Source organism: Maudiozyma barnettii, assembly GCF_903064755.1.
Source record: "Maudiozyma barnettii strain CLIB 1767 genome assembly, contig: KABA2_12, whole genome shotgun sequence".
NCBI classification, from domain to species: Eukaryota; Fungi; Ascomycota; class Saccharomycetes; order Saccharomycetales; family Saccharomycetaceae; genus Maudiozyma; species Maudiozyma barnettii.
Genome location: NW_024545249.1, coordinates 202153 through 227274, shown reverse-complemented (window position 1 = coordinate 227274; position 25122 = coordinate 202153). Strand labels below are relative to the sequence as shown.

The following is a 25122-nucleotide window of genomic DNA, read 5'->3' as shown; positions in this document are numbered from 1 at the left end:
TTTAATAACTAGTTGTTCTTCATCACTTCAACAATAAAAAAAACAAAAGTATATATTATGATATTTTCAAGTACAAATTTCAAATACCTATGGCACCATCCAGTGACGAAAATTATTAAATCATTCTGGTTCTTTTATTGTCTGGCTATCTTCATTGTGATAGCTAGATTTGCTCCCAATTTTGCTAGAGATGGCGGTCTTATCAAAGGTCAATACAGTATAGGATACGGTGCAGTCGCATGGATATTTTTACAGAGTGGATTAAGTATGTCCACCAAAAAAATTTTAGCAAATATTTCAAACTGGAGAGCTCATCTAACAATAGCTACAATGAGTTTTTTAATTACGTCTTCTATCGTGTACGGATTTTGTGTTGCGATCATTAAATCTAACGATAATAACATTGATAAATGGGTTCTAATGGGTATAATCACCACTATTACTTGTCCGACGACAGTGGCTTCGAATGTAATTATGACGCATGATGCTAACGGGAACGATTTACTCTGTGTTTGTGAAGTTGTATTAGGAAACTTATTTGGTGCATTCATTACTCCTGCTTTGGTTCAAATGTACACTAGCAATGATCTATTTTCATTTGGTGATCCTTCTAGTGGTGGTTCTATCAGTGCATTATATGGCCGTGTTATGAAGCAAGTCGGTCTCTCTGTATTTGTTCCATTATTTGTTGGACAATGCATTCAAAATGTTTTCCCCAAACAAACATCTGCATATATAGGTTTCCTGAAAAAATATAATATTAAGATTGGATCATACATGTTATTATTGATCATGTTTAGTTCATTTTCAACTGCATTTTATCAAAAGTCATTTACCAGCGTTTCTCACATCTGTATTGTATTTGTTTGCTTATTCAACCTAGGTGTTTATCTATTTTTCACTTTGGTTTCATTTTGCATTGCGAGACCTTTCTTTCTTTTAAAATTGTTCCCAGAGGATCCTGTCAAAGGGAAATGCTCAAACTTATATTACTATTCCTATAAGGTTTTTAGACCATTTTATTACAACAAGAAAGATACAATTTGCATTATGTATTGCGCACCTGCTAAAACAGCTGCTCTGGGTGTATCTCTAATCACATCCCAATATGGTAATCACAAGGAACATTTAGGGAAATTACTAGTCCCTTTAGTGTTATATCAAGGTGAACAAGTCCTAACTGCTAACTTCTTTGTTCCTATCTTAAAAAGATGGGTGAAGGACGAAATCGAACAGGACAAATTACGTGAACAAGAAGAAGCTGACGACGAAAAGACTTTATCTGGAACTTCAGATCTAGAAAAATTACCTACCACTGATATTGATAGACAAACTGTTTCAAGTTCTGAATCATCTACAGTTTAGCTAGTTTTAAGAAGCATCAACAAAAACAAAAACAAAAACAAAAACAAAAACAAAAACAACTACAACTACAACAACTACTACTACTACTACTACTACTACTACTACTACTACTACTACTACTACTACTACTACTTTCTATCATAAACCTGCATAGTCTACATTATTAATTATTATAGACACCTAGAACAAACATAAATTCATATATTCATATATCACAAAATTTTTGAATCTTAATATTTATTCCTTTAAATATAATATTACATAAATTGTCTTTTTGGATTAACTAATACTTCTGATAAAACGATGAGATTAACCTATCCAAGAATGCTAACAAAATTATAAGGAATTAACCCGTCCCTATGGTCTGGAGATATCCTTTCATTATCGTATACTTCACCTCTATACCAATCATCACTTATAATTTCGGTGATAAGGACATAATCATTTTTCTCGAAATTTGCAAGTTCATCTGCACCGTTATCTATTAATGGGAAATTTGCCTTGGCATACTTTATGACAGGTTCACCTCCTCTAGTGACCAAAGGTAATGTCACGATAAGACCATTATCTTTAACTCTACCAAGTTTAGAATTAGCTTGTGTTGATCCTTGTAGTCTTTCCATCTCATATAATGCATCCTCAATTGGATTGGTAGAACTAGCAAGCACCATGGATTTCCTTCTGACATCACTAGTATTTTTTATATTTAATGTTGTCTTGTCACGGTCTGTATCATACGAATCTGTACTCGATTGCGATTTACCAAATTGAGAGTTGATTACGGTGTTTGTGCTTGCTTGTCTATTTTTATCATGTTCATCATTTAGTAATTGATTAATGTGGCTCATAGACTTCCGTTTCCTTGAAGATGAATTCCATGACTTGGAAAACCTTTGTGCATCACCTATGCTGGATGCCATTGAACTCACAGATGTTGTCATGGATTCCAAACTTTCTCTCTTTTTCAAATGTGAGGTAAAATCCGTTGGGTTCGAAGAAGATTCTGAAGTTGTATATGAGTTTGAGCTTTCCTTATGACTATGTGGTACTTCAACTTGAATGCCTTGTATTGGTTCCTCCATGTCTGATATATGAATAGGCTCAGGTGGAGGTGTTATTGGTCTATTTTCACTATTTTTCATTAAATCTTGGTATTGATTTTCATCTTTCCTAGAATGCGGTTCATAACTTTTGTTTGTATTTGCTTTTATGGTGGAATCACTATTTGAATTGACATTCTGTAATTCATTTTTCTTTTGGGTTGATTTACTGTATTGAGAATTTCTGTTTTGAGAACGTTTCTGTAAATTTGAAGATAATTTACGAATGTTATCAATATATGGGTCGTTACCCAGATGATTATATGACACTTTAGAAGATCTGTAATCTGCGCCATTATCCTCGATAGAACTACGTCCATTAGATAAGTTTCGATCAACAAGAGATCCAGAATGATGCTCTGCTGATTTCCTATTGATATGCTTCTCCTTTAATCTTCCTGTTCCATATTCGCTTGAGAATTTAGCAATATCATCAATTGAAGTGAAAGCCATAAGTTTGCTGTTTAATAAATCCATTTTAGATTGTTCTAGGATACTAGTTTCCATACAAGTTTCAATATATACTTGTAATTTAGCTTGAATAAATTGTATCCTTGCTTGTTCCATTTCTTGTAATTGACGAGTGATATCACCCCATTCATGCAACCAATACCTCTGTGAAGCTTTATATTCTTGTTTTAAGACATTTAATTGTAATTTTGTCTCTTGTTCATTATTCTCCCATTTTGCAATTTCCCTTTCATTTTGTTCTACTCTTTTTGAACCTATTATATTATTTTGATTAAGTCTCAAATCTCTTGCTCTTATTGTTGCTTTTTCTAAACGATTTGATAACTCTTCACATCCTTTCTTCTTATTGAATTTATCAACTCTCATTTTTTCAATTTTCCCACTTAGTGTAGTATACCTAGCTTGTAATTCACCACGAAAGAGCTTAGTGTTACTATATGTTTGTCTATAGATCACTTCACTCTGTTTTGAATGAGCATGCGCTTTTGCCTTTTCGACTTCTAATAACGTCGTCAATGCCTTGTTCAAATGTCCAAACTCAGGGTCAGTCTGTAGATTTTTTTGTAACTTCTCATTAATGGCACCTAATCTTCTGGCGTAATCCTTTTCCAGTTCTGTCCTTTGTCTGAAGAAGCTCTCTACTGTCCCACTGGATTTAATACCTGATTGTATATGTGTTAGCAGAACATTGACTCCATCATCATGTGGATCCCAGAAACAAGATTTATAATCGTAACTCATTGTTATATTTTTTAGTGCTTCTCAATCTGTACAATTGTTTTAAATATAGAATAAAAGCGTAATAAGCAGTCTTTAGCTTGCTTCCTTATTATCAATCTCTTCGCAAGTATATATAAATATAAATATAAATATATATATATATATATATGATACAGCTAAGAAAAACCTAAAATAATTAATACCAGATTCCTAATTTTACAACCCTTCGTCTCCCTTTCCAAATCAAACTAATTCAAAAAATTCATGCATTAACATTACCGACCTAGGAGATATAATTGACAATGAAATTCTTATTACTTTATTCAAACTTTTCAGTAAAGACTTGATGTTGACATCTTGCCTAATTGGGTAACTTACTGATTTCCCTAGCGAGTTTCCTCATTCGGATGCCGCCCGGTCTTCTTTTCCCTTTTAGGAATGACACGAACTAAACTAGAAATAAGCTTCCTCCCCACCGGGTAACCCATAGCTACACGTGACTGCCCCTACAGCCCTAACTTTACCCTAATTCATATTCACCCGCAATACTAGCAGCATTCTTTAGGGTTTGGTCCATCTCCCCCAAATTACAAGGGGCTGCATAGAATCCACACAGTCCGGAGAAAGGAAAAGAAAGAGAAGGGATGATGAGAGAGGGAGGAAGTTGAACAAACAGGGGAAAGGGATGAGGAAAGATGAGAACCTTCGTTACCTTTCATTTCATTTAAAGGGACTTTAAAGGAGTGGCTAACATATATTTATACATATATATATCTATGGAAAGAGAACTTTGAAACAAGAATTGTGAAAGTTTTGTTATTTAATAATTACTTCTCGTAACTAACAACTAACAGAACAAGAAATTTCATAAGGACAAATTTTTTTTTTAATTGGCATTCTGCTACTAATAATAATAATATTCACTTTTAGAATTTCCTAAAGAACACAGAAGATATAATAACTTTTATTCTAATTGATACCACGAAAATATGTCATTAGTTTCAGCTGTTACAGATAAAGAACGCACTTCGCAAACCACCACCAAAAATGGTACGAAACATGAGAAAGTTAATAAACGATCAGGAGCAGTCTATCAGACTACAGGCGAACCATTAAGTAGAGAGGCTTTGTACAGAGCTAAGATGAAATATGGTTATTATAAATCTCCAGCTAACAAACCTTCTGTTGGTGTTAAAGATACTGCCAAGGCATCTGATTCGGCCGCCGTTTTAGCTGCAAGTAATAGACAAACAATTGACGCCTATAAGAGACTATTAGACCCAAATGCTACTAGAGCTGCTCACGCGGTATCTAAGACCAAGACAAGATCTCGTACTACTAGTGTTACTTCCAATAAGTCACGTTCAAGTGGAGAAAATATATCTTCTCAAGAGAGAGCCAGCGCTGCTGCATCAAAAGCATTCTCCATGACCTCTACGAGAGAACAGACTCTAGGGACCGGTGCTGCTATGACTGACTCTAATAAGACAATCACCAATAATAATACAAACAAAGCTTATTCTTTGAAGAGTGCTAGTTCTGTATTAAAACAATATGAAAGAGATCTACATAAGCCAAAACCTGAAGTTATTCCAACTTCCAAAAAAATGAATCTTTCGAAAGTGTTGAAAGGTGCTGAATCCAGAGCAGAAACAAGAGTTAGACAAAGAACCGAACCTCATCCAGAAAATTTCTCCTATGGTATCCAGACCAACGCTCACCAGTATAACCAGTTCACTTTAAGCAAAGATATGATGAATGCCATTATGTCTAAGACTGGCCAAAAAGATATATCGTCATCTGACCTTTCGGCAGCAAGTGCCAGATCAAGTTTGAAGACATCCGTTAAGTCTAAAGCTGAATCTGCTTCATCAAGTAAGAATCACGATATGGCTATGAATGCGGCTTATGCAGTAAGATCATTCGATACAAGAAATCCAGTTGATGACGAGTTAGAAAAACAAGCAGAAAATAGACAGATGTATTTGAAACAATTAACCTCCACAAAAGTTCTTGCTCAAGCCAGAGCCAATGTTGATAAAGAGATTGAAAATATTGAGAAAGAAGATTATGGTCGTCAATTGTTTGCTAATGATGCTTATAATAGAACAGCTGTTTCTATTGCCCAAAATAATTTGACCAAAAAGAGAGCTCTTGTAAATAACAAGATTAATATGGGTGGTGGTCTATGGCTATCCTCTGAGGACATTCAACAAATATCTCAGAACTTATTGAATCCTGTCCTAGGAGAGATTACCGAGAGAGCCGATAGTCAAAGAGCTGCCGATGTTGATATTGCTAACCGTACAAAGAAATTACAACAAAACGTTCAGAATTGGAATATATTGCAGACTGGCAAGATTGCTAATGATACTAAATATCAAAAGGATTCAGATGATAAATTAGCCAAGGAGAAGAATGATGTATTAGTTACAGCTAACAATAAATACAATGAAATGATTCAAAGGATGGAAGCTGAATTGAGTAAACACAATGATGAATTCAACGACACTAAACAAACCTATGAAGATTTGAAATTAGAAATGGCTATGAAACTTGATTTAGAACAAGAGTATTGCGATAAGGAGTTGGTTAATTGGAACGAAACACGTGCAAACGATATCCAAGACGCATTAGAAGAACAACGTACTTTGTTACAACCATATTTATTGGATTTACAGAGGGCACAGGATGAACATGATCAATTGATTAAGGATTATGATACAATTAATGGTAGAATCACATTCTTAAACACACAAATCGATGAGCATAAGACTAAAATTGAAAATTATAGCCATGATTTAGAGGGTCAAAGACAACAAGAGGCAAGGGACGTCTCAGAACAAGGCGAATTAGACGAAAATAAGAAAGATTTGGAAAATAATTTAGATATGTCTATAGTTGTTAAAGCTAATAAAGTTAAAGAAGAAGCTCAATTATCTGCTAAGGAATTGGAATTGAAACAATTAGAGATTGATGCAGCTATTAATGCACGTAAGAGTGAATTAAATGAAGCTGAGATTTCATTACAAAAGGAGAAACTAGTTTTACTTGATGTCATGAAGGAATCTTCTGAATTGGAAGGAAGTCCACAATTGGATGAAGAAAAGGTGAAGGCTTTGATAGGTATGTCTTCGGCAGAGTACTTAAGTAAACATAGACCTGTCCAACCAGTTGCCAACGCAATGGAAGCTATCCCAGAGGGCGAGGAACAATCTGCTACTGCTGCTACTACTACTACTACTGCACCTGTTATAGTGGCTACCTCTACGTCTGCACCTGCACCTGCACCTGCACCTGCTACTACCCCTGTTGCCAAAAAGGTCACACCCGAAACAGAACCAATCACTAAGACTACTACTAACAGAAGTCATAAATCTGGTAAGTTTGGATTAGGCGGATTATTTATCGGTTCGCGAGCCTCTCACGAAGCTAAGATGCATGATCAAACTAAGCCTGAAACAACAACCACGGCTGCAGCCACCACGACTACAGTTTCTCTACCTGTAAACGAGTCCCGTGACTTAGAACCATCATTCAGTGGTTTTTCACAGGGTTCTGTAATCAATAATGAAGATGATGAAGCAGAGGCGGACGATGATGTTATTGGTGATACCGTAGCGAGTCTGAAAGGTAAGAGCATCACAGTCGACAATCAAGATGACAACGACGATGAAGACGATATCCAAATCAATGGAGAGACTGCCCGTCCAGAAGGAAGTTATTTAAAGGAGGTCTTTCAATGAAACAATGAAGGACTTACGAATGTATAGTAGAATACACATATATATCAAAAAATTAGATTATATTTTATTTATTATGAAGAGGGGTATCTATGCTGTCAATTGTTCATCTTCTTCGGTTTCCTTTGGTTCAATACTATTAAAATCATCACTCTGATGATCTTTATGATTTACATATCTAGTATCAAACATTTCTTCGAATTTGTAAAAACCTTGGAAGGAATCAATTTGATTAAAATATTTAGAGACTTTGTATCTTCCACCCATATAAAAATCCACTGAAATGATTATAAATAAGATCCCAAACCAAAATGCTAATAACCATTCAAAATCCGAACTTCTTGAACCATTATCTATAGCTGCAAAACAAACTGCCCATACTACAGCCAGTGCTAACCAACATAATTTGACCACAGCAGTCACTGTGTATTTATTCCATACATGACCTTCCCATTGATTCCAATGCAAATCTTCATATTTCAAATCATTGGACAGGTTTGCTAAGGGATGCAAAAGAGCGTAATGTTTGCCCATAACTAAATTTTGAGCCGACAAGCAACAAACTGAAAAAAACAATAGTACAACAAAGACACAAACCATAGACGTATGAACATGAGGATAATTCTTTGTAGAAAAGATAGTACAGAAGAACAGACCCAACTCACCTATTATCCCTAGGCCGCACGCTGCTAGAATCAAATTTCTTTCATGAACAGTATACCAAGGAGACATATAGTAATGTCTTTGTTTTCCTCGAGGTCTAATGAACCATATATCACCACCACGTTGGAAATATTCCGAAAACACTGAAAGACAATAACCTATGCCTTCCCAAGATGAACAGGCAATAAACAAAGGTCGAAGATTAGTAGCACCAATATCTGATATATAGACAGGACTCTTATACTCGTCCATAAAATCGTAGATGGGACGTCCTTGAACACCCCAACATATAAGCATAGCAATAAGCATTCCATACCATGGGATGAATGAAATCCAAGGCAGGATGAAAAACCAGTTCCCAGGTTTAACAAAATGCATTGTGTGTGTGTGTGTGTGTCTGTATCTATAAGTCTATATGAATAGTCTATTCTTCTTAAGATAATATATCGGGAATAAGCCAGACCGTAGTTTCAGTATGCCCCATCGACTTATATATAAATTCTGGGATGGCAATTGTTTATTTATAGAGAATCCCTTCCTCGTAACCTCGAGGCACAGCTCTTAGGTGCACCTCTCAGCCAAATCCCAAATTTTTCACTTAGCCTCTTGCTGCTGCGTTGCTTGCCGCATCGGATCGCATCGGAAGGACAAAGAGATCTCTGCCATTGTATCTCTGGCACGTGACTGGCACGTGACTGGCACGTGACTGCCGTGTCGCACGATAGGTAGTGAACAATGGACATAGTGACTTTACAAACGTCAGCAATGAAGATGGCATCGTTGTCCCTGTCAGTAGTCATCCATGGGCTGGCTTGATAGTGTGTATTTTAACATCACAGTTTGCTTTATCGGCTCAAATATAAATTACTGGTCAACATTTCAAGCAATATGATAAATTTCGTACTAAACCCATATGTATAAAGAAGAATTGCACTCCCTGGATTATACTTCTCCATAGAGCAGTAGCACAGACATTTATCAAGGACGTCTCTTGAATGCTCAAGAGATATTATTGTTACTGAAATACATTCTAAACTGGCAAAGCAGTAAATGCGAAACAAGCTGCTGCCTGACAGTGACCGGTCGTCGCTCGTCCCTTGTAATTCCCCTCCAGAGCACCCAAGCCGACATCGCCAGACTGCAACCACCCTTCATCCCCCATCTGATCTTCTTGTGATTGTCCAGAGACTCATTACTGCTTTCAGCTTCGTTGCCCATTTCTGTCGTATGTGTGAAGCAACATCACGCTGCACGAGGTGGCGCCCCGCCTCCATAAAGTGTGGAAAGCAAAGCGAAGCAAAGCAAAGCAAAAATTTCAGGATTTGGGAAACTTCGTCTCTGTCTCTCTTTCACTTCCTTCCAAACGAACTGGGCGAAACTATACACTACAACTAGTACTTAAAACAATGGAAAGTTATTTGTAGTGATTCAATTATACATTTACACATATATATATACAGATACGCATACACATATACATACATAATGACGGGTATCAGTGCAGATGTGCAGTCTAAAGTGGACACGTTACAAGAATTATTCCCAGATTGGAGCGCTTCCGATCTTATTGAATTGGTTCAAGAATATAAGGATTTAGAGACAGTTATTGATAAGATTACCTCGGGTGTAGCTACGAGGTGGGATGAAGTGAAGAGACCGAGTCGTAAAGAAAGAAAGGAACATGCTGCTCAGTTGCAAAAGAGTCAACAAGCTCAATTGTTAAGTCACGTCTATGAAGAACCAGATACATCAAATATAAATAATAATAATGCTATAAATACAAAGAGCAGGCAACGCAATAGTAGTAGTTATCAAACTTCCAGCAATACCAAAACTAAGAAAACTCCAAGAACAAGTAATAGTAATAGTAATACTTCTTCAAATATACATACAAAATCTGTCTCTCACAATGCATCATGGGCTACTGTTATCACTACGGATAAGAAGAAAGCTAATGATGGTGAAACTGAAATTGAAGCTGAAGTGGAAAGTGAAATTGAACAACAAGCTACTACTACTACTACACCAGCAGCTCCAATAAGTACTGCTACAATTGCTTCCTCTGGGAAGAAGATGAGTTGGGCATCTGTAGCTACTCCAAAACAAAAAGCTGAACCAAAGAAATCTCCTTTAGAGAATGTTGACACCTTGAAGAACGAAATTGATAATATTACATCTGAAGAAGAAGAAGAAGCAGAAGAAGAGAAAGAAAACACCTCCGAGGAAGTTGCAGAAGCAGAAGAAGAAGAAAGCTCCTCCTCTGAAGAAGTTGAAGAAGCAGAAGAAGAAGCTACCTCTGAGGAAGAAAAAGTTTCTGAGAAGACTCCTGCTGCTGTGAAGTCTTCTTCTCCACATCAACATCAACATCAACAAAAGAAGAAGAAGGAAAAGGCCCCTGTTTCTGCACCTGCAGTCACTACTGCTACAACTAATGCAGCAACCGCTCAAACTACATCTGTCTCGGAATCTAATCCTTCTGAAACTTCAGCTACTCCAATCAATGGTGGTGCCCAGGGCCAAGATCCATATGCTCAATATGGTACTGCTCAACAACAGCAACAAGCTGCTGCTATGGCTCAACAATATTATATGTACCAAAATCAATTCCCAGGTTTCTCTTATCCAGGTATGTATGATAATCAATACGGTTATGCTCAACAACAATACGCTCAATATCAACAGTACCCTCAATACGCTCAAGGTCAAGTTGGTGGAGCTAATGTTAATGCTGCTTACGGTAACGTGAACGCTCAGCAACCCCAACCTCAACTTCAACAAACAGGATACGAACAATATGGTTCTGCTGGTCAAAATAACACCGAAGCTGCTCAAGGTGATATTTCCCAACCGCAACAACCGCAACAACCTCAACAACCACAGCAACAGCAACAAGCTTACGGCCAACAAGCTTACATGCCATACTATGGTAATTACGGTTACCAACAATCCTTCCCTCATGGTCAACAACAACAATACGGTGCTAACAATGGATATGGTCAACAACAACAACCTCAAAAGCATGAAGATGCTTCTCAACAAAGAGATTCTACTTCTAGTCAACAGAGTGAAGATGTTGCTGAATTACAAAACCAAGAAGGTAACGCTCAAGCTAACTTGACTCAGCAACAACAATTGCAGTACCAACAGTATTACCAATTGCAACAGCAACAATTGCAACAACAGCAACAGCAACAGCAACAGCAACAGCAACAATCTAAGCAGGATGGTTACGGCCAACAAGATGGCGCTGCTTATGGTTACTCCAATTACGATTATCAACAAGCTTCATCCAGAGGCTATTACTAAATAACATGTAAGTAATTTCAAGGTATTTCAAACAATAAAAAATGTTAAATATTATTAGTATAAAATATTAAATAACTAACCAAAGTTATCATCTTATTCAATTATGATAATGTGGTTGTTTGAATTCGCTTTATTGCCCCGAGCAGAACAAAATTGTTTCCAGACATTTTTATAAAGGGAATTATCAATATATTTTTATATATATATACATATGAACTTAATTTAAGGAACTGTTCATACAGAAAGGTTATAATTGAGTAATTCACATATTTAATGTACATGAACCCTTTATAGCTCATCACACGACATTGATTCTTATAGATGACTAACCATATCCATAGACAATACACCTTACCTGGTGTTATGCATTATTTGCAAACAGAATTCACAAAAAATGAACGTGATAGGATCACTTGGGAATTAGAGAAATCAGAGATGAAGGCTTATATTATGAAATTAGAAGGTGAAAATAAGGATCTTCGTCATAAGATTGCAGAATTACAGATTCAATCGAATGAGAAATTGGATCTTGATAATGGTATTTCGGGAGACTCCTCTCAAAAACCAATTGATTCAGAGAGTCTTATGAAGGCTAAAGCCACTGTAGAGGACAACGTCAAAGATATAATACATTTATTGAATTCTCCTAGCGTGTTATCGCAATTCGATTCCTTAAATGGTAGGAAAGTACCAATTCATGAGATGGAGAATCTTTCGATCAACAAAGACATTAATTCAAAATACATGGTACCGGATTCATTATTTAATAATCAAACCAAATCCCCAATTGAGAGTCCCATCACTACTAGCAGTTATTCAGTATCAGGGCAATTCGAAAAGAAGGTAAACGTTTCAAACAATAAACAATTTTTAACCGTTTTTAAAAATAATATACTTGTAACCCTTGATGATAAATTGAAAATATTCCATATCGATGAAGAGGCTCAATGCAATGATACAGGGTTGACTATTGATCTGTTAAACATGGACTTGGTGAAGGGAATCTTTTGGTTAAGTAGTGAATTTATAATGATCCTTGATAATAATGGTATTAAAGTTTGGTCATCAATACAGCAAAGAATAATTAATGAAATTAACATCTTTCAAGAGAGTGAGAAAAGTAAAAACGAAATTCAATATGATAAGATTAAAAGTATAGATTTCAAGAATAAATGGTTATTGATGTCGATCGATAATCACATTCAGATCCTGGAATTAGAGGATATGAAGGATCCTCATATGATGTCTATCAAAACCAGTTATATAATCCATTCTAATAATATTCTGGATGTTTTACTAGGAATAACAGAGATGTCCTTCATGGTGCTTGCATCGAATCCATTAGCTCTAATAATTTACAATTTTGAAGGTGAGGCTTTACAAAGTATTCAATTGGATAAGGAAATTGCTGACAAGATTACTACAAAATCAGGAAGATTATACTTAAACAAAGAAAGCTCGAAATTAATAATCCAACTGGATAAACATTTAATATTCTATTCATTTGATCAGAAACGCATTACTCTACAATTCACATTGAATAGTCAACCAAAATCAATGTATTTCAAATACGCTACAGACACGGTAGGGATAGCATATGATGATGGAACTATTGAGCTTCGAGAATTGCCAAATTTTGCAAACGTGATAAAGAAATATATCCATAATCCTGAGAGTAAAAAGACAGCTCAAAAGAATATCATCATTGAGGCTACAAAGATCAGTAACTTTGAAACAATTCTATTATCGTTGAGTGAAAATGTATTGAAGTTGGAGACCTTTGAGGAAAAATTATGATCATACGATGCAAGATTGTCTTGAGCGTTCACTTTTTTGCTTTTGGTGTGTTACAGGAAAGATCATGCATCGCACTTACCGGAGTAAATATATATATATATATATGTTACATAGATACTATTAATCCAAATGAAATTATTTTATTCAGGAATGATCCAAATGCAGAATACACTAACCGGCCAATGTGTTACCATTGGAGTGTATCGCAGGTTTCATGTCGTGTGTTTTTAATATCGGTATACTAGTAAAAAAACCTGTTCATGAGGGTAACACTTTCACAACTATTTCTAAGAGAAGCAAAAAAAAACAAAAAACTTGAAAATGAAAAGTTCGATTAATACTAGGTGAAAACAAGAATTGATCACCCCATCTAAGTTACCTAAAGATATCTTTGTTAGAGTTCAAAGTAATCGGTGTTTGATTACATAGGGTATACACGATTTATATATCTGACAACACATTTGCTAACAAACAATTGCGATTGAATTGAATATCCAACAGCTACTCGGGAAGTACGGTGCATCATCAAACGAAAAATGCCCTCATTATCTAAGATTGATGTTAATCTATTGCAATTTCAAGAGTTGGAAACTCCTCGTAATGTGGTTATATTATCATTAGGTGAGAATTCAAACTTAAAGAGAACCACATTGACATCCGAACAACAAATGAACATCATCACTAGTCAAAGCTCTTATTCCAATACAATCAAGGTATCTGACGATAATTTACTCTGTTATCATTTATCACAGAACTATACAAAGATAATTATGTATACAACTGACAATTGTATCGATGGCAAGACAATTATTATCAACTTACCTCAAGCCACTATGAAAAAACACAATACTCTGTCACCTTTGATCAGTGGAGAGACCCTTTTCTTTCATATTATCCTAAATGATGGACTGTTCCTAACCTTGAAGTTACCATTGAATTATATACTGGATGTTACTAATAGCATTAATCTTTCTGACAATTGGGTTAAAGTTCAAAATCCATATGACTTCACAATTAGAGTGCCCCATTTACTATATCCAGTATCAGAGGAATTATTAATGGTATTTCTTAAAGATGGTGGTTTGTTAGGTTTAAGGAAAACTTCAGATGATTTAGATCTTGAGCCATTGTTATTCAACGATAACTCATACCTTCAAAGTTTGACAAAACTTTTCTACAAAAATCAAAATGTTACAGGGAAAGTTATAAGTTGTGTAACCTTTGATGAACAATTCTTAATTGTTTTAACACAAAACTATTATTTGAAGATATGGGACATCAAAACTTTCAGTTTAATCAAAGAATATAATCTTTCAGATAATATAATAGATGATGATATCCATGGAAATGATATTCAACAATATAACGACTCCGGTAACTTCTTATCTATTTTTCAAAATACTTTGGTCATTTATTCACCTCATAAGAATGGCATTTTCCAAATTGGTTACCTGTCGGTGGATCAAACTGGAGTCTTAGATTTTAATTTGAAAAACATAATAAGTTCGAGTTTATCCTCATCGTCGATATGGTTCTTAGCTGATATGAAATTGATTAAACCAATTGACTTAAATTACACCTCTAGTTACCTAAACTTGACTGTTTTATGGAAAAGTGGTTCTTTAAGTAAATTTCAAATATTAAACATATTATATGATGATCTTAAGGATTATCAATGGATTGAATCTTCCAGTAAGTCTTTAACTGACGGTCTAGATGATTTGGATTTGGCGTGTATTAATCAAGCAGAAAATGAAACTGATGATGAATTATATGATAGATGTTTCTTAACTTTGAAATCAAGATTCCCACCCGAGGTATTTAAAAGGGCATTAAACATACTTAGTGAGAATAATATAATAGTAACGTCATCAGATAATATCACTCAAAGAAAAGAGTATTTAGCTAACCTAGAGACAATATCAAAGGATATTAAAGGTAAAATGGACGAAGTATCAACTCTATCTATTTCCAACGATGAACTAATATTTGTAAATTCTATTACACCATTTAATCATGCCGCATTTAAGATTAATAATGGATTAGAATATTATTATTTTAATTTGCGTAACACAGAATATCAAGATGACTTATCTAAATATTTGAAAGCATTAAATCGGTTTACTAGTACATTACCAAGACACGTTATTCGTACACTAGGTGAACACTTCCTTGATATTTCAACTGGCAAATTATCCACAAAGTTGTCACCAAATGAAAAATTTATAGAAATATTCAAGTCAGCATTACAAAATCAATTCGAAATAGGTAACTTACAACTTCTAATGACTGAAATGAATAACCTAGACATTAGTGCTTTATTAACAGATTTTATTCAAAATTATTTAATAACACCACAACAAAATTCTACATTTATTGAGACGCTGACAACAAATATGTTCTCTAAGATTACAATTATTGAGAGCATGTACCAAATGATTAGCATACAAAATGCATTTATAATTCAAATTTTAATGACATTTGTATTACTAGATTCTACCTATAGTTACTTTGCTGAACAAATTGAAGAATTATTACAATTTAATTATAAACAATTATTGTTTTTGGAATTATACAAACATGATAAATTGCAACTCGTTGATAACATCTTTGTTAAAAGTACTAAGTACCATAAAGGAGCTAAATTTTATTCATATTCAGAAATGAATGATTTTATTATGCATAACATTTCTTTGTTTTACCAAGAACCAATCACTATGAATACATTTTTCTTGGAAAGTATAAAGAAATATATATTACCTAGCGGTAAACAAAATACAATTCAAGAAACAAAAATGTATTTGAGAAATGTTGGTAGCCGTTTCTACAGAAGAGGAGATAAATCAGACGAACTTCTGTTTTCCATGTTATTATTTGTTGCTGGTGAGTATGAAGAATCTTGCAGATTTTTCCAACTTCATGATGGGTACAACGATATAAACACCGAAAAGTTACCATACTTTATTCATGATTTGTTAGTTTCAGAAGGTTCAGATTCGATATGGGTACCTTTAATGAAGACTTTTGTTGCTCAAGACCATAAACAAGCAAGATTTTATTATTATTTATCTTGTCTGTATAGTTATCATGGCAATAATCCATCCCTTGCTTTAAGATCTATTAAAAAGTCAATAGAAATTTCTCTGGAAGATGATACAGAATTTGATATTGTCACAAAACAACATGAACAATTATTAGCTATGCTGATACGCTTTTCAATATTTGATGAAGTAATTGATGTGCTGAGATTGGGTCATTCTTTCCTTTCTGCAAACGAGAGGCGCCAATATTTTTCCTCTTTATTAAGTTATCCAAACCATAATGATCAGTTCTTCTCTACCCTAATAAATATGTCAACAAACCCTGATAGTAGATTAGGGTTAGAAGACTATATTCTAGTCGATTCTATCTTAAGTGATAATCTCCCAAAGGGTGATTGGATCTCATATAAAAAATTATTTACTTTCAGATTTGTTAACAAATTTGAAAGAGAGGCAGCCGAGGTGATATTTAAATATTGGTTTAAAGTTCAGAACAACGTAGATGTGCAAATGAAGAAGAAGTACTGTCTGATTATTATTAACATACTATCGACATTTGTCAATAGTTATGACCAGTATATTTTAGATGGTGCTAACGTTGTGACATTAGATGAACTAAAGGAACAATGCATGAAATTATAGAGAATAGTAATTTTAATTTCCCATGTAATATATAGTTTATGAGTATTTAAATGCTTATAATTAGGTTTTTTTTATTAATCTATATAAATTAGCGTTGTTTTTATCCCATATTCATAGTATTACCGCTACCTTTTGCATTGTTATCTTTAAAATCGTCCCAATCCCTTGCTTTGTATGTTTCTCTATCATTATACTCTTCGTCGTCCTCATTAATCTCTTCTTGTTGGTTAGCACTTTCGGGGCCACCTTGGAGTACTCTACCGTCTTCCCACTCCTTCTGTAAGAAGTCCTCAACAGACATTGTTGGTCCATATTGACCATAACCGCGTACTTTGTTCTTCAACTCTGTCTTTTTGTCAACCAAGGTAAAATTCCTTAATATTTTACCATTTTTCGATAATAAAGGCTTATTTAAAGTCTCTAGTCTATCCGTGTAACCTGTATTATCAAAGAAGTTATCTTTTCCTTCTTTTCTTTCAGAGGATTGTTCTTCTATTGGTGGAGGATTTCTAATGATATTTTTCAATAGTTCAGTTTCATATAAAATTTGTTCAATTTCATTAAATGCAGAATAACTTAACTGTTTCAAATTTTGAATATATAAATCTCTTAAAAGTTCTTCTTTATCACTACCATTATCTATTTCAATAGAATTTACCTTTGATTCCAAAGCTCGCATTTTTGCTGTCAGTTGTTTAGATCTTTGAAAGAACTCAATCTTTTGCTGTCTTTTCATGTATGCCATGGTCAATTCCTCATTTCCTATGCTATTCTCTGAATTAACCTTATATAGTTCATCCATAGTTGGTCTGTATACAATCTTAAAGGAATCAATTTTACCACTTAGAGATTTATCCAGAAGTTCATAATCTTCTAAGGATATTAAAAATTGAACAAAAAGTTGGATTGACTTCTCTAAAAACATTAATCTAATTCTATTCTTACTAATATTATCCATGTCTTGAACATAGCTTTGACGTCTGCAGCACATTAAAGCTAAGTAATAATCCATGGACAAGAATTTTATAGAACTAGTAGTTAAATCATCTATGGTCTCATTGGAACTAAATAAAGCGAGTTTATTAGTAATAGTGGACTTTAATTCCAGTAATGTTTCTATATTTGCTGATAATAGCTTTTGAAATTGCTCTGAATCCTGTCTTGAACTTGGATGTTCGATCTCTTTGGTATAAGTATTCACAATATGTGTATATTCTTCCATTGGCGATGACATTTTCACTTTTTTATATTATCAATGGATGACAAGGGATGTGTCAAGGGAGTGAAATCAACAAGTGTTAAACCCTTGCTATATATGTTAGTTTATTTCTTTTATTTTTAGCTCATCGTTATCAATGAAGGATGCTAATTATGTCAACCTCAGTGGAAAACAATGAAAATGCGATGTGCACAATAAACCGAAATTTTTCAGATTTCGAGGGAAGCCAAGGAAATGAGTGAACACATTTAATTATACAATTTGTTTAAAGATCATTTTAGATATGAATAAATATTTTATATTGATATTACTACCAGATGTTATATGTATATTCATATAAAAATTTATTTCGTCTTAAATACGTTACGTAGAAGGAAGAAAAGTATTATCTTTCTTTTTATGGGTTTATTTGGAGGCAGAAAAACAGATGACAGCCCATTTACCACTGCAACACCACCATGAACCTTGGCCTGGGTGGTCCTTCTCCCATAGTTTGGATAATTCCTCATCCACCCCGGACTTCAAAGCTACTTGGACATCGGCTTTACAAGTTCTCAAACTTAATACAGATATACCATTGGTGGACAATGGACCAATAGCGGTTTCCCAAGCTGTAGTTCTTGGCCATTTTCTATCACCGGTTAACTTTCTGTAATTTAGATCACCTTTAAAGATTACTAAGTCAGATTGTTTTAGTTCCTCATGAATTTTGTTACCATGATACTTGGTCTCAGATGGATCAATGTTCCAGTAATCTAAATCCGTAGTCCAGAATGAGTCAGCCTCGAAAGTTAGCATTCCTTTGTCATGGAAATTAGAGATATCGTCGGCAAATAACTCTAAAGCATTTGACTCTTCAGTATCCTTACCGGCTGGGAAAAACTTTCTATCTCTTAGATCAGCAACCAAGATATCGAAATCCTTCAGCATGACGTCACTAACCATGTAAGGCATGTCCTTAGCGTGGAAAACACATTTGGTAGCCAATTTAGTTTGTAATAGGAATGCAGCTAACATCAAATCAGCATATAATTCGAAACCTGAATTGTCAAGGACAAAATCGACTCTAATATTTTCCTTAGTGGTAGCGGCTTTAAGTAAAATATCCCAAGCATTGTTAGTGTCATTGACGACAATCTTAGATTCAGACTCTTCTCTAGCCTTAGCACCTTGAATGGATTTAATATCTTCTAGAGTAGCATTTGTCAATAGAGATAAGTCTGTTGCATTACCCCATAAGGAGATCTCAATAAATTCCTTGAACAAAATTTGTAATAATTCTTGATCTTTGGCATCTTTCTTGTTCAATTTAGATATATCATTAAGTAAATTTTTGTATCTCAAAGCCAGTTCAGTAACACCATAGTATGATGCTTCGAAAGTTGATTGTTTCAAATCATTAAAGATATCGAAATTCTTCCAATGTTGATGAGCTTGAGATCTGAAAAGGACGTTCATCCTTCTGTATAGATAAATCTCGCAAAACAACCATTCGGAATTATTCCAAGTAGGTTTCTCCTCGACAGTATCCAAATACTCGTTAAATGACAATGGAACCGAAGCAATTTCGCATTCTTCAGTAGTGAATTTTCTCAAAGGAACGTTCTTGATGATCTCTTGACGGAATTCAATCAATTGTTTCTTAATAGTTTCACCTTGTTGAACAATTGCATATTTATCGTCGTTCGATGATTTAGATATTCTTTCAATTTCAGCAGCAACGTCGTCAACAGAGTTTTGGATGATAATTGGCCAACGAGTGGAAGCAGTATATTCACCAAAGGTACCTTTGTCGCTAGTTAAGAAGCGAGGAGCAATTGAAATGGACATTGTGGGGCTCTATTGAGATTGGGATGCGGGTTCTGATGATTACTAATTCTGGTAAGTTCTGTAAGGAATAGTGGATCAGTTACTTGAACTTTGGCTCATTCAAATTTCTCTTTTCATTCTGCAACTTATATAATAATAAAAGTGAAAAATAAACGTAACTGAAAAGAAAAATTGGCAGTGTAATCAAGGAGAAGAAAAGCAGACAAAGGTAAGAAAGTCTCGAGGATGAAGTGTTTTGCAACAAGTAGAATTAGAGATATTTATATATACCTGTATGGAAGTTGCAAATAGAATCAGAGCCTTATTCAGCTTGCGTGACCAATAACTGCAGTATTGGTGTGTGTTTTCAATTCGTGAGCTCGATTCCACTTGTCCTGGTTAAAACTACGTAATGCTGCAAGGGTATAACCCCATGGGGAAACAAAGAAAGAGACCAATAACATGGCGAGTAGTGCCCAATGAGACAGTACTACCATCATCTTCTTCTTTTTCTTACTGCTATTTAATATCTTCAAGCTAATGTTTTTATGTCCTGTCTAAACTCCTGTTAAGTCCTGTATCAACAATTTGTTAAGAACATTTTGAATGATCCGGTGACTCATTGGATAAATTCTAAAGAGGAACTGAGCGTCCCCATGAAGTGGTATGTGGGGAGACATAATTTCAGTAGGTCCAACGATGCATAGTTCTGGGGAAGTGTAGTTTTAGAATACAAGAAGTATGAGGTTGTGTTATCACTGATAGATGGTCGTGGGATGTAACTGGAACAATTCTGTATTAGAGCAAGCTGTATCTTATTTTGCAAAAGAAAAGAGACTTCTTTAGATTGAATATTGGTCACATCACTACTTCGTACCAGTGCAGTGCAGTGCAGTGCAGTGGTGTCTAGTATGTATCTATGTATCTTAGTTTGGTCTTAACTTACATTTCTGGTTAATAGTGAGGGTTTTTAGAGGGTTTTTCAACTAAGCAAGAAATTTCAATTTAATCCGACCAACCGAAAGGTAGTAAAACAAAACGATAAGTTTAACTAACTGAAAGATCAAAGTTACTGGACTTATTTGATGGATGCGGACTTTTGTAGCTTGATAATTAGCATTCCAGCAAGCATATTCTGTTAAAGGTGCTTGGTTATTATTTTGTATAATGAGTTTTTATTCCAGTTTACCATCCGTCCAGAATGAGTCAAGTGCCTTAAGTTCATACCATCCCACGCTTTTTGAAATAGTATCATCACAAGAGATTGATGATCTTCTCCCTGCTTCGTTGCGTTATATCCTAACTAAGTATTGGATAACTAATTACCCATCAAGATTTTCCATTACTGTTAACAATTATTTCGATGAGTGGTTCTCTCTGCTGTTAAAGGGATCCATCGAATGGTTTCACATTTACAAGTATAATTCTACATTTGTAGATAAATATTATGGTCTTCAAAAATTTAATAATTCAAATAAAGTAAGGTCAAGTGTTTATATTGATCTCATCAGTAGAGGCAAACTCTCCGAATGGCCTAAATTGTTACAACTTAAGAAAGGACAACGAATTATAATATGGTTACAAAAAGTTATATTCCCATATCTAACTAATAAAATTGATGATTATCAAAAAAAACTAATTAATAGTTCATTATTCAATGAGGTGACTGATTGGCAAAAATTGTTTCTTAAAATCTACCCTATTTTGAAGAAATTAATATTAATTCTGAATCTTGCGGTGAAATTCACATTTATTTCAGGTACGAATAACTCAATAAATCTGCTGGATTATCTTTTCAATATTAGTTATGTAAGGACAATTGCTCCTTTGAACAACAATAATGGAGATATCTATGACAATATAACACTGGGACAAGGTTTCAACAAGAGAATCGATTTCAATAATATAACAGTGAGAAGCATTATTAAAAATATGATATTAAATGCATGGCAGGGGGTTGCATTTACCGGATCCCAAGTCTTTCCTACTTTTATGTTCATGTTAAAAGTATACCAATGGTGGATAAGTCAGGATTTAACTGCGAAATTACAAAAGAGAATAAATAATATAGATAAAGAGATTCCAAGACCCCCTTTGAACACAGCAGACCTTGAAACATTATCTGATTCCAATTGTATAATATGTAAAAATATTATCCAAAACCCAGCCGTCATTGAAACTGGATACGTCATGTGTTATCCATGTGCTGTGATGTACCTTAAAGAACACGATGGTGAATGCCCAGTCACCCACAGGAAGTTAATACAATGCGTATTTGATAAAAATCTTAACGAATGGGATGTATCAAGAAGTGTTCGTAAATTATTGATTTGAGCAACACATATATTGGATTACCTCTTACAGTATATGTAAATATATATATGTATATATGTGTATATACAATTGAAGTGTGTATACGCATTTTTCTTTAATGGGGAGTCGCCATTTCCCATTGATTGCATGCAATTTGAAGTAATTTAATTTCGTTCTCCTTGTTTAAAATCTCGTTTTCTATATCTGAAGTTGGTTCCAATTCCAATTTAGATACTAGTATAGATACTTTCCTCAGTAATAACTCATAATTTTCATTATATATGTGAGGGTTATATCTTGTTTGTGATAAGAACGATATTATTGAATCTACTCTTTTAATTAAATCGGTTACTAATTTATCTTCGTTTTCATTAATATTGTTAAACTCTTGAAAAGCTGACATTGAATAATCAATATTGTGATAAGTTCTTATAGAATCTGTTATTATTCCATTATTTGTATCCTCGTCTATCCTTTTATGCATTACATCATTTGAAATTTCGATTTGTGTATCCATTATAATCTCAAATATTCTCCTTTGAAAGTTGATCGCTATACTTTCATTGTCTCTTTGATAACATTCTAATGAACAGTTGATATCATTAGTAATTTGCATTGGTTCATATCTGAACAGTATATCTAATGGTAATTCTAATCCCAAATCGTTTAATACAAATGTTGATTCTATTATTTCATCATAGTGGAATATCTTGCTATTAACCAAAAATATGCCTAACGGTACGATATCATTTGATTGTACTTGTCTTATGAGATGATATCTTTTATGGAATGATTGAATATCTATCAAAAATTCAAAATTATGTGATTCATTTATACTCATGGGTATCTGTAAACATTTTCTGACGACTGAAGTTTCATTTTTGTTTCCCAATAACAAGTAACATTGAGCAACGTTCTGTTGACCTTGAATGGAACATTGCAACTCGTATTTATAATTTATCTCGTTGAGAATAGTAGAATGTATACTAACCTTAAATATGTCTCCCATATTTCTGACGATATTTGTGTTTCACTCGCACGGGAAGGTTTATGTTAGTTGAATATTATGTACTCTTAAAATTGGAATGTACTATTTATCCCGATGACAACAACAACACACTGGGGGGAGGAACATGAAGAAATATAAAATGGTTTAAATAATGTATTTGTTTTTTATCTTAAATTGTTTGTTTGTATGTTTGTTTTATATTTACAAGTATATATGTATATACACAAATGGAATAGATTGATATCAAATAGTTTGGATGATGAGGTGTGTGGTCAATTAAGAATTATTTTATATATATATGAGGAAGGGGTGGCATATATGGTTTAAACAATCACAGTACCATGGTCGATGACCGGTGCTTGTCCCTTTTGTAATATAGGTTCATAACAGTACCATTTCAATAATGCATCAGTTGCAGCTCTAGCTTTAGCTTCTTTCAAAGAAGAACCAAACCCTTCTCCTAATTTTTCTTCACCTGAAAATACACCTACGATAAACACAGGAGCTTTCGATAATCTACCAGATTCGGCAGTCAATCTTGATATTGGTTTCTCGAGTCCTTCTCTTTCACATAATTTAGCTAGTTCTCTTGTAGGTTGTTCGAATAAGAACAATTTAGAGACGTCCAGTTTTCTCGATATAATATGTTTATTTATGAACTTCTCTGCAAGTTCAGGTTTAATTGTCCACAGGACACCTATTACACTTCTCACAGTAAGAGCCAAAGCTGAATTCTCAGAGAAGTTCCCTTTATTTAATCTTTCAATACCATCGATTTTACCTAATGTATTATTAAAATATCTTAATTTACCAAGGGTTAATGATATTGGTTCATTCGCCAAGTATCTCTCTACGATAGCTGTATCTTCCTTTTCAATACCCCACGATCTAGCAATATTAGACAGCATATCCTGAGAAATATAGGAATCGATCGCAGCATTCAATACTACGGTAGGTAATCTTGGATATTTCGTCAATAAATATTTCGTTATATGGAACCCTAGGATATTCTTCCCAAATATATTCAAACCATGGTTATCGAACAAATCATTACTTTCCACTGTATTAGGAAACGCTTGGAAACGAGTACTATTTTTATCGTTACTTGATGCAAAAGTAGGTAATTTAGATGATCTACAAGTCAAACACCGAGACAATGTCGACAAGTCAAAATTTGGTGGTAGTTCTAATCTGTTATGTAAAGTAACCAATGGTTGAGATTGTAATGCCACTTCTTCAGGGACATTGCTTATTGTCTCTTGTAATTCTTTGTAATATGTCTTATACCCTTGTAACTCACTTTCGCTAAGCTTCATACCCTCAGATTCGAGGTTTACCGCAGATTTCGACAAATGTCTGCTAGTAGGCCTTATATTCGATTTCATTCCACTCAGAGTTGCCGATAATGTGGCACGACGGCCACATAATGCTGGGATTTGTTTTGATAATAACATCTTAATACCAACTAAATAAAGACTGGTATACTTCTCAACTGTATAAATGTTCTGAAATATTTTCTGCAACTAATTCAAAGATAAGATCAAACCAATCCCGCCATAAACTCTAAAGTAGTTTGCTATATCAAAGGATTATAATCAATATCGTTTCCTTTATCTTCCTTTGTCTCAAATATTCATATTTTCCAGTTTCACAACTTCTTTCTTTCTTTTCGTTTCGACCAAAAATCTATGGAAGGATTCTGCGACCCCGAAGGTCGTGTCGTACGAGGCGGGAACTATAACTATTCAATCCAGGATAATAACAAAACTAATATATTATCATTTATCCTTTAAGTTACTTGTGTATTGGTTAGATTTACCTATATTAACGCTGTCTATGTTGAAGTTAATTTGTCGACTGATGTCTTTGTCAAGCTCTCATAATATAGAATAGTGACTCAGAATATGCAGATGTCACAGTTAGA

The 25122-nt window shown here is 34.2% G+C and overlaps 12 protein-coding genes across 12 annotated transcripts; 6 read left to right on the top strand and 6 right to left on the bottom strand.

Annotated features, from left to right (window-relative positions):
• Positions 1–57: 57 nt before the first annotated feature.
• Positions 58–1365, top strand: RCH1 (Rch1p; the record flags this gene model as incomplete). Its single annotated transcript, XM_041552830.1, has 1 exon — positions 58–1365. One exon carries the CDS (start codon positions 58–60, stop codon positions 1363–1365), a length of 1308 nt encoding a protein of 435 aa, XP_041408764.1.
• Positions 1366–1679: 314 nt separating this feature from the next.
• On the bottom strand, positions 1680–3677 carry HOF1 (formin-binding protein HOF1; the record flags this gene model as incomplete). Its single annotated transcript, XM_041552829.1, has 1 exon — positions 1680–3677. One exon carries the CDS (start codon positions 3675–3677, stop codon positions 1680–1682), a length of 1998 nt encoding a protein of 665 aa, XP_041408763.1.
• Positions 3678–4645: 968 nt separating this feature from the next.
• EIS1 (Eis1p) lies at positions 4646–7402 on the top strand (the record flags this gene model as incomplete). The annotated part of the gene is made up of 1 exon (XM_041552828.1): positions 4646–7402. The coding sequence occupies one exon, from the start codon at positions 4646–4648 to the stop codon at positions 7400–7402; it is 2757 nt and encodes a 918-aa protein (XP_041408762.1).
• An 87-nt stretch (positions 7403–7489) lies between these two features.
• Positions 7490–8440, bottom strand: KABA2_12S02222 (Frag1/DRAM/Sfk1 family protein; the record flags this gene model as incomplete). The annotated part of the gene is made up of 1 exon (XM_041552827.1): positions 7490–8440. One exon carries the CDS (start codon positions 8438–8440, stop codon positions 7490–7492), a length of 951 nt encoding a protein of 316 aa, XP_041408761.1.
• Positions 8441–9547: 1107 nt separating this feature from the next.
• KABA2_12S02200 (RNA polymerase II degradation factor 1) lies at positions 9548–11368 on the top strand (the record flags this gene model as incomplete). Its single annotated transcript, XM_041552826.1, has 1 exon — positions 9548–11368. One exon carries the CDS (start codon positions 9548–9550, stop codon positions 11366–11368), a length of 1821 nt encoding a protein of 606 aa, XP_041408760.1.
• Positions 11369–11689: 321 nt separating this feature from the next.
• Positions 11690–13165, top strand: FAR8 (Far8p; the record flags this gene model as incomplete). The annotated part of the gene is made up of 1 exon (XM_041552825.1): positions 11690–13165. The coding sequence occupies one exon, from the start codon at positions 11690–11692 to the stop codon at positions 13163–13165; it is 1476 nt and encodes a 491-aa protein (XP_041408759.1).
• A 536-nt stretch (positions 13166–13701) lies between these two features.
• On the top strand, positions 13702–16848 carry NUP120 (Nup120p; the record flags this gene model as incomplete). Its single annotated transcript, XM_041552824.1, has 1 exon — positions 13702–16848. One exon carries the CDS (start codon positions 13702–13704, stop codon positions 16846–16848), a length of 3147 nt encoding a protein of 1048 aa, XP_041408758.1.
• A 100-nt stretch (positions 16849–16948) lies between these two features.
• Positions 16949–18082, bottom strand: TAP42 (Tap42p; the record flags this gene model as incomplete). The annotated part of the gene is made up of 1 exon (XM_041552823.1): positions 16949–18082. The coding sequence occupies one exon, from the start codon at positions 18080–18082 to the stop codon at positions 16949–16951; it is 1134 nt and encodes a 377-aa protein (XP_041408757.1).
• A 390-nt stretch (positions 18083–18472) lies between these two features.
• KABA2_12S02112 (putative methyltransferase) lies at positions 18473–19897 on the bottom strand (the record flags this gene model as incomplete). Its single annotated transcript, XM_041552822.1, has 1 exon — positions 18473–19897. One exon carries the CDS (start codon positions 19895–19897, stop codon positions 18473–18475), a length of 1425 nt encoding a protein of 474 aa, XP_041408756.1.
• A 1146-nt stretch (positions 19898–21043) lies between these two features.
• Positions 21044–22210, top strand: PEX12 (ubiquitin-protein ligase peroxin 12; the record flags this gene model as incomplete). Its single annotated transcript, XM_041552821.1, has 1 exon — positions 21044–22210. One exon carries the CDS (start codon positions 21044–21046, stop codon positions 22208–22210), a length of 1167 nt encoding a protein of 388 aa, XP_041408755.1.
• A 94-nt stretch (positions 22211–22304) lies between these two features.
• Positions 22305–23198, bottom strand: CSI1 (Csi1p; the record flags this gene model as incomplete). The annotated part of the gene is made up of 1 exon (XM_041552820.1): positions 22305–23198. The coding sequence occupies one exon, from the start codon at positions 23196–23198 to the stop codon at positions 22305–22307; it is 894 nt and encodes a 297-aa protein (XP_041408754.1).
• Positions 23199–23521: 323 nt separating this feature from the next.
• MRPL3 (mitochondrial 54S ribosomal protein mL44) lies at positions 23522–24652 on the bottom strand (the record flags this gene model as incomplete). Its single annotated transcript, XM_041552819.1, has 1 exon — positions 23522–24652. The coding sequence occupies one exon, from the start codon at positions 24650–24652 to the stop codon at positions 23522–23524; it is 1131 nt and encodes a 376-aa protein (XP_041408753.1).
• Between the last annotated feature and the right edge of the window lie 470 nt (positions 24653–25122).